The 9,652-nt window shown below is 41.0% G+C and overlaps 1 protein-coding gene across 1 annotated transcript in view; it reads right to left on the bottom strand.

Moving 5' to 3' along the window:
• Positions 1 to 639: 639 nt before the first annotated feature.
• ALPK2 (alpha kinase 2) overlaps positions 640 to 9,652 on the bottom strand; it is a 155,812-nt gene continuing 146,799 nt past the window's right edge. The window contains exon 10 of the mRNA XM_077462920.1: positions 640 to 9,464. Within this exon, the coding sequence (XP_077319046.1) occupies positions 9,248 to 9,464 (217 nt within the window). The 3' untranslated portion in view covers positions 640 to 9,247. The remainder of the gene's footprint in view (positions 9,465 to 9,652) is intronic.

The following is a 9,652-nucleotide window of genomic DNA, read 5'->3' as shown; positions in this document are numbered from 1 at the left end:
GCAAAGTGGATTTTCCTTTAGTAAATAACCCCCCCCCCCCTAATTAGGAGCATACTGATAAGAGGTTAACCAGAGATGAGTTCATCAGTGTTCTGCTTCTCCTTTCACTGTTCAATCACAGGCTAGGAGAGGGAAAAGATCTGTATGTGTTAAATAACTGCAGCAAAAACCAGGTGCCAGACAGGACTGTGCTATATGGTAGAGCTGTGTTTTGAGACCCAGCAGACGAATGTATAGCAATCTCAGTGAAATGCATGCTTTCATTATACATTGTGATTTTGAAAACAGAATGTTAATGAGATTTTTGGTTCAATATTGAAGTCCCATACACACAAGCAGAATGTCTGTAGACATTTTCCGGTTAAATTAAAAAACGGCCTGCATTCAGCCTGTGTGTATATCGGTCTGTCGGATGTGCATGCTGGAAAACCGAATCCCAATCAGTGCTCTCAGCCAATGGCAGAGAACGCTGATAGGAGTGTTCTGATGGGGGGGGGGGGGACACAACAGCTCAGTGGGGGAGATCGCTGAACTAACCTCGCATGATTAGTACATCTGCTCCGACCGGAGCTGGCAGTTTTTTTTGTTCAACCAAAAAACGAATAGTGCATACCCGGCTTAAAAGAGGCACATAAATCCTTGTTACATTGTAAAACACTTTATTAAACAGGATATCGCCTGACATTTCACACAGATCCTTGTAAACTTCTCAGGCACAGCGCACAACAATCGTTCCAAAATATAATTCTAAACAGAAGACACATACAATGTAGAAGGGCAAGAAAAACACAGTGAAGCACAAATACAAAATATGTGCAAATTTACAGGTACACGCTGACCGGTAGTGCAAAACATTTGCAAAGTTTGTGACTTTTTCAGAACTACGTAAGAAATCAGAAACCTTTGCTTAGAATTATGAAGAGCAGGTAACTGCGAGTAACAGAACCTTTCTTTAGCCAACTTACTAAGCATAAGAATGTTGATCTGTAATGAGCTGCTCTGGATAACTGCATATACTTTTTGGACTGAAGTGGGTGAAATAGTGGCTAAAAGCTACCGAGGAGCGTCTTAAAAAACTATATCATTGGCAGGTATGTCATTCTGTGTGTTTCATCACACATACAAATGGCTTCCATAGTTCCAATAAGTGTCAGGAACACACTTCTATTAGATTGGTCAGATGGCAGTCCAATGGCCAACTGAAGGACCTCACATGAAGGCTGGTGACACTGCTGCCAGCTCGGAGGCAATGGCGTAGCTTTTTCAGTTTGCCACAGGGAATGCACAGGGGAAAAAAGTAAGGTGTGTTAGTTGTGTTGCTGGGGTATGTTCCTATCAAATTAAAACTGAGCCACATGGCAATATGTCTTTATCTATGCTTTTATGTCTTATCTATGCTGTCCATAGATGGGTAGAATTTTGAATGAGAATTCTTGGGAAAAGAAGTTTCAAAGAAAGTTCATTAGTCTTTCTAATAATTAGTATGGGGGTCAAATCCATATTCATTTTCATATCTTTATAAAATAAGTCCAGTTGAAGTGGCTAGCTACCACCATCATCAGGCTTTAATAAGATAGTACAAAGTACAATAACTCACAACCAGACAGTAATTACCTGACTGCTGAAAACTGAAATCTGATTTGTACTGGTGTGCTCTGTACTGCTATATTGGGCATGTCTGCCTTAAAGCATACTTCCAATCTTGGATACTGTCAGCAAGAAAAGGTCATTTGGACATGCAGCAAATGACTAAATGCTAAAATAACATGTTTGATCATGTGCCTGGACTAAACTGTAGCTCTGTCCAGGGTGATGTCTCTCCATGATAACCGTAACACAAGTATGATGCCCCTCCTTGACAATGGTAACACAAGTATGATGCCCCTCCGTGACAATGTTAACCCAAGTGTGATCCCCCTCCATAATTATGGCAGCACAAGGGTGATACCTTTCCACGACAATGGTAACACAAGTGTGATGCCTCTCCATGATTATGATAACACAAGCCTGATGCCCCTCCACAACAATGGCAACACAAGTGTGATGCCCCTCCATGAGACTGGTAGCACAAGTGTGATGTCCTTTAATGACAATGGTAACACAAGTGTGATGCCCCTCCATGATTATGGTAACACAAGGGAGATACCTCTCCATGACAATGATAATACAAGTTTGATGCCTTTCCATGACAATGGTAGCACAAATGTGATGCCACTCCATGACAATGGTAACAAACGTGTGATGCCCCTCAATGATTATGTTAACACAAGAGTGATACCTCTCCATGGCAATGATAACACAATTTGATGCCCTTCTATGACAATGGTAACACACGTGTGATGCCCCTCCATGACAATGGTACCACAAGTGTGATGGCTCTCCATGAGCTCTCTCCACCCTGTAAGCCTAGTTAATCAACTCCCGTTGATCTGTAAAAAAAAACTACCAATATTATAACCCCGGGATACTTTCTAAGCAATAAATTCCTATCTATTACATGAGTCTGACATCGCAAAAACTGTGAACTATACATTGTAATTAAACATAATGCAAGAAAAACAAAGGTAATAACAGTAAAATGCTCTTAGACATGAAACAATAAAAAAAAAAAAAATCCTATAAGCTTCTTTAGGATTACATAATTATACTAATATAAAAAATAAATGGTTTCTGCAATTCAATGGATGAATGTGTGTATTAATATTTTTTACACTCTGCTTTACTATCATTTTGTTTTCTTTTGCTCAATTCTCCCTAAAGTGAGTAAACCCAAAGCTACTTTGTTTGATAGGAAGCACCTGCTGTTTGCTAGCTGGTGACTGCGGTGGGAAGGTTCTGCATGGCATACAGTATATTACCAAAAGAAATAACATTGATAACAATAATAAATGTTAACAGGGAGAACACATTTCTTGTGCTGCCCACAACAGGTGGGTGAAACTAGGGAAACAAGCAGGATGATATCACTACGTTAGTCTCCAAGACATATAAGAGGTTGGTAAGTGAGTTAATACGCCATTTTATGGCCTTGCCAAAGGGTGTGTAGCAATTACAGAGACATCTTGTCACTAAAGTCTTTAAGGGATAAAAGATAACTGTGGATGAAGGTTTCCTAGGGGATATTGCACTCATCTCTTTTCCTTATTACATATCTTATTGTCATAATGATTGGCATTATATATATGATGCATGCATTATGTTCCACCTACATAAATGTTAGTAAATGGGACCACACGATATATATAAATAGAATATGTGATTACATTGTTTATAATTAGAAAAAATACAGTAGATGTTCTCATATGAAAAAAATAATGTATCACTCTGTGTTTAACCGCTATTATTTCTTAATATCATAGATAGGAGAAGAGTAACAACATATCGCTCAGCAGAAAACAGAATACCCCAAAATAACTACTAAGCAAAAAAGTGTCAGGTTCAGCTGGGAGCATACAGGAGCTGAGACAAAATAATGGCTTTTTATACAGCACTTTACTAAATTTAGCTGAAGTGACCGAAGAAAAGCCAAATACAAAATGAACAGGCTGCATATTATATGCTTTGGGATAATTGCACTTCACCTATTGTGTGACTTACTTAATTTCTCTGACTAATATCAGTGTGTAGACTGGGAATCATTGCTGATGGTTAAGCTAACACAGTCTGAATACAGTCACTGACAGGCATGCAGAGCTTTGTACCAACCGAAAAAACATGACGAGTTAAGCTGACCATGCATGTGACCTTGGGTGACTGGGTTTTCATTTCTAGCCATACACAACAAGTGACAAACACAGGAGTAGAACGCTTATTGCTCTTTATATCCCCGTACAGCCACTACTTCCAATATGTGGACCTCTGTTTTGTGTAGCTGACAGGTACACTTTTATACGAAAAAGTGGACAATCCCTTTAAATGCTTCCAAACTGTACACTGATAGTATAAGAAAATCATCAGGTGATACAAAGTATCCAATACTGTCTACCAAAAGAACTTGACTGTTTTTCACTGAAGTTATTGGAATACCTTACAAAATATTTCACAGGTCATAGTAACTATTCTCTAAACTTCTAGTAACTCTATGGCAGAATATAGTCCTATTACAGCACTAGTAAAGCCAGTTGTTATCTTTATAGGTTGATTATAATCGAATCTCGATGAGCATTACCCATTTTGGACAAAGAGTTGAAGTTATTTTATGTATTTACCCACATCTCAATGGCATGTATTCAAGACTTCACCGTCTTGTGATTCTAATGGATGTGAGTGTTTTCTGTACTTTGCCTATGTTCCATTTTTATGAAAAGGAAACTGTTCTAAATTTTCATTTCAAATCATAAATTTCTAGTTTACCGAAAAACAGAGTTGGACTTTAAAATAGAACTGTGGCCTGGCTATGGGCATTCAAATAATTACAAATTCTTAACAAAGTGTAAATAAGTCATAAATCAAGCCCCCATTGATCTATGTAGCTGCAGGTAGTGTGGAATAATTAATCCTCAAAGCTTGACCATGGACCTTCTCAGTTCTATGTTTACTTTTGCTCTGTAGCTCAGCTCCCTATTCCCAGCAGAACTATGGCCAGGCTATGGGCATTACAATATTTAAAAGTTCTTAACAAATTGTAAATAAGCTATGAAACAAACCCTCATTTATCTCTGTAGCCGCAGACACTATAGAATAATTAATCCTCAAAGCTTGACCATGAACCTTCTCAGTTCTATGTTTACTTTCTCTCTGTAGCTCAGCTTCCTGTTCCCAGCAGAACTATGGCCAGGCTATGGGCAATAAAATATTTATAATTTCTTAACAAATTGTAAATAAGTTATGAAACAAGCCCCCATTGATTTCTGTAGCCCTGTGGAGTAATTCATCCTCAAAGTTTGACTGTGAATCTTCTAATTTCTACTTTTAATGTCTGTCTGTAGCTCAGCTCCTGTTCCCAGCAGAACTATGGCCAAGCTATTGCCATTCAAATATTTACAAATTCTTAAAGTGATTGTAAAGGCTCATTTTTTTTCCTATAAAAATAACAAACATGTCATACTTACATGCTCTGTTGCAGTGGATTTGCACAGAGCAGCCTGGATCCTCCTCTTCTTGGGCCCCTCTTCTGTTATCCAGGCTCCTCCCTCCTGTTCAGTGCCCCCATGGCAAGCAGCTTGCTATGGGGGCACCCAAGCTGAGTCACAGCTCCCTGTGTCCATTCAGACATGGAGCCCAAACACGGCCCCATCTACTCTATCCCCTGATTGGCTAGCTGACTTTGACTGAAAGCTGTGGGAGCCAATGGCACCAGCTAATCAGGAAGGAGAATCTCGGATGGCTGAGACACTCGTGAACATCGCTGGACAGAGAGGGACCTCAGGTAAGAGGAATGCATAGAATGCATTAAGATAAAAAAACCTTCTGCCCTTACAACCCCTTTAAGAAATTGTAAATAAGATTTGAAACAAGCTCCCATTGATTTCTGTAGCCGCATGCAGGCACTATGGAATAATTCATCCTCAAAGTTTGACCATGAACCTTCTCTGTTCTACATTTACTTTCTCACTGTAGCTCAGCTCCCCCTTCCAGCAAATATATGGCCAGGCTATAGGCATTTGCATATTTACAAATGCTTAACAAATTGCAAATACATTTTGAAACAAGCCCTCGCGGATCTCTGTAGCTGCAGACACTGTGGAATAATTCATCCTCAAAGTTTGACCATGAAACTTCTCAGTTCTACTTTCTCTCTGTAGCTACGCTCCACCTTCCCTGCAGTTATTCTGGCATCCTGCCAACCTTCTAATCTCTAAGGCAGCCTTTCTTAAAAATGGTTCCGTGAAATCCTGGGGTTCCTCCTGAAGTTGCTAGGGGTTCTTTGAGCAGTGAGCAATAGTGAATTGGTCCCCTACCCACTCTGACCAGCAAGGGGGCACCTCTAAACGGACCATTAATGTTAGGGGAATCTACTTTTCTCCTGTCTGCATTTTTCTGTTATTATAAATAATTTAATTTTACAAACAAATTATGTTGCAGGAGGGTGTAAAAATAAACTGCCCTTAAAGCATTCTAAAATTCAGTGATCACACTAATGACCTGCAAACTGTAGGTAGACATTTTTTGAGACCAGAAAAAATATTTCATAGGCCCATGCAAGGTGAAATAAAAAAAGATTAAGAATGGTGATGCATGTGTAATTATAGTGCAGGTGCACAGGAAGTGGGGAGGGCAGAGACGACGTCTAAGCAGACGAAATGCATCGGGAGGACTCCAATGCTGCCATTCTTTATGTGAGAAGCGCTTAATCAACTGCATAAATGTAAGCTTGATAACCTTTTAATAAATCTTTTTTTTTTACGGAATTACGTTATTTGGCCCCATTCTTTTGTCCTGTATGGTCTTCTTGGGGAGTGTGACCTGTTCTGCGACCATTGGATACTGGTTTCGTGTACAACCTGGCCTTGGAAGTGATTTCCAGCACTGAGTCCCAAGTTCCAATGTTTGTTGTCCGGAGTGCCCCTCAGTAGTCTTACATCTAAGCGTAATTGACCCTTGGAGCGTATGTTCTCTTGGGTCAAAGGGAGTCGGTAAGCTTACATCTGTTTAAGTTGGTGGTATCGGCACCAGGGTGTTTGCATTCAATATTCCTGTGGATTGGAGGACATCTTGATTTTTCTACTTGCACCAAGGGGGACTGTGTCTGGTTTTCCACTAAAGGACTTTTATTCTTTTTATATATTTGTTCACATTGTAATTGTGTAAATTACTATTTTTGTCAATAATTGTTGAAGTTTATATTGGGCTAAATACACGGGGTATACTGGTGATATTTACACATATTTGTTTTTTATTTTAGCGCAACACTTTTTTCCCAGAGTGCTAAGACCCAACTTGAATGACTTCATTGCTTCTATTCTAAAGTTTGAGAACGATTTGCTCCATGGTAGCTGACACTACAGAGGTCAGTCAGGGCACGGTTTAAAGCTTATTTAGTGCTTGTTAAGAATATGCATATAGTTGAATGCCCATAGCCTGGTCACAGTTCTACTTTAATGCACACTGAAAAGTTGGGTCACATGGTTTGAAAATGAATAACTTTCTAAGGGCCCATTTACACCAATTGCTCTGCAGGAAGGAGTGTGTTACTACAGCACAACTTATGTACATTTAGGTGCCATTTATTGTGTGGCAAACCAACCTACCTTACCAATGTTGGAGCACACCACAAGACATGGTAACACAGTACCGTAAGTTGCAGACTGCTGCAAAAATTCTGGTCCACCCTATCAAATGCATGGGCTGCCTGATCTCAACCCATGTGCAACATAACACACTTTGCCCCATGTGTGTTTAAAACACAAGAGCAAACTACCTTGGTGTGAATGGCTATACATTGTGGATCCAACCACACTTTCTACCTTGCAAACATGAGTGGCACATCCAGGGCTGGTGATAAATGGGATAGGCCCGGTCAGTTCAACAGGGGAATCCAAGTAGCTTTAAGGCACAGGCAGTTCCCCCTCCCTACAGCACAGTTGGATTCTCCTCCTCTGTAGGAGCAGCCATGGGGAATCAACTTCAGGGATTGGCCTTACTCTGTCACTCTGATCATCCCCTCTCATCTCCTGTCCAGGATCTCCTTCATCTGCAGCTTTGATTCCCCTGCATCTCCACCCCCTCCAATGTGTTTACTATGCTTCAGTTTGTGAATGAATAGGGAGCCTCCGTAGAGTGCTTCCTGTTCATTCATACTGTAGCAGCTGAGGCTGCAGTAAAAGTAATGAGAATTTCTGTCCTCAATCATTTACTCTGTAGACACCAGGGATCGATTTAGACCTCTAAAATTTTACCAAAGTCACCCCCAGGCCTTGAATAATGTAAAAGTGTAAAAAAAAAAAACATAATTAAGGGCTCATTCACATGGATATGCTGGCCACGTGATGAGTGGTTTGTTCATGTGGCTGGAGCCATGTTTGGGGATATACACCTGCACCCACACATCAAGGCAAGGGGGTCCCTCTCATGGGGCCCTGCACAGCCTGCCTGATTTCTAACAGAAGCATTGGTACATCACTAATTTTGTTACTGATACTGCAGAAAGGCAGAAAATACATTGTGGTCTCCCTTTAATTGAGTCAGAGCACACACAGGCAAAGTACAGCAGAACTGGCACTTTCAAAGCTCAGAGCGATAAGTGGGATCTTTGTTAAAGCCGTAGACTGCCAGGGGCCCCATTAACATGAATAGTATTCCATCCATTTATGCCACTGTGCCGGGCAATCCAAAAGGTCCCATTTCCCCTTTGCCCAAAATCCACACAAATCCTTCCCAGAATCTATGAAAACTTTTTAATAGGTTTCCCCCTAAAAGGAAATGCAGAGGCTGCTATTGCTAATCCCATCTTTTGAAAGCCCCTGTTGCCTGGCCATGATGCTGATTTAATGGTTTCAGTACTTTATGGGCCACTGGCAAAGTAATCAGCATACAGACAGGGGCGGACTGACAACTTGTGGGGCCCCCGGGCAATAGGAGATTATGGGCCCTCCAGGCAATCAGAGATTATAGGGCCACACAGTATACACATACATGTATACACAGACATGTTTCTATTGGCTGAGAAGGTACTGGAGAGGTGGGGCAGCTATAATCTCAGGATTTTTAGACTCAAACGATGTTGGTAAGGGGCAGATGTAAAAAAAACACACAGATTTTTCCATACTGTCCCTGGTTTTACTGAGGCTGGCAACCCTGATGGGGCCCCCTAGTGACCCGGGCCTTCGGGCAGTGCCCGAGTGGCCAAATGGTCAGTCTGCCCCTGCATACAGGTCAAAAGTTGAGATCTGCCCCCATTTTTTTTCCAAGTCAGTAGCTTAGAGGGTGTTAAAAGTTACAAGATCAGCATCACAACCAGGGAACTAGCATGATCAGAAATGGCAGCCTCCATTTTTCTTTCAGGCCTATACGTCAGGGCTTTCCTACCAAAGCCAGTTCAGATAGAAGTCATATTTATCATATAGGCATAGGCCTACGGCAGCATTTTCCAAGGAGCAGCAAACCTACAATGTCTCTTTACATTTGTTCTCAGTGGATAACATTGATAACAGGATAGCAGGCAGTATTATGTCCATGCAGCTACTGGGGCACTGATTGCTATGGGTCCTTGGCCGATTTACCCTCATGGCTGCCAGTGCGGTCCTGTGAGTTCATCAGTCACATGACACAAGACAGTTCATATAGATAGGCGTAGCCCAGCGATTCGCTATGTTTTATTTTTCGGCTTTGTACTGTTGCGACTTTTGCGAGAGGTGGTCGGGATTGGTTGGGCTTTCTCCTTGGTGGGAGCGGGTTTTTTTTGTTTCGGGTTAACAGGCCTCAGGGGCTGCAGGTTGAGGATTTCACAATACTTGTTACACTGGTGCAAGGCCTTGAACTGATCGATGAAGGAGACAGCGCAGTTTCCTTTAAATCCCTTGTAACTGAAATAGAGAATGGAGAAAGAAATACATGGATTTAAGTGCAAAGAGGTTGAAAAAAAAAACTATCCACAAGCACATACTAATTCCTGATAAATTCAAATATCTGATAGCACCTCTACTATGATAAAAACACAATCCTTATGTATGTTCAGTGGCTAGAGCAGTTCTGCACAACTTTCAATTGCAAA

This window comes from Lithobates pipiens, unplaced genomic scaffold (assembly GCF_037356315.1).
Source record: "Lithobates pipiens isolate NorthernLeopardFrog02 unplaced genomic scaffold, aLitPip1_a1.2 Scaffold_3, whole genome shotgun sequence".
Lineage (NCBI taxonomy): Eukaryota > Metazoa > Chordata > Amphibia > Anura > Ranidae > Lithobates > Lithobates pipiens.
Note: the sequence above shows the minus strand (reverse complement) of the source record. Positions and strands in the feature narration are given on the sequence as shown.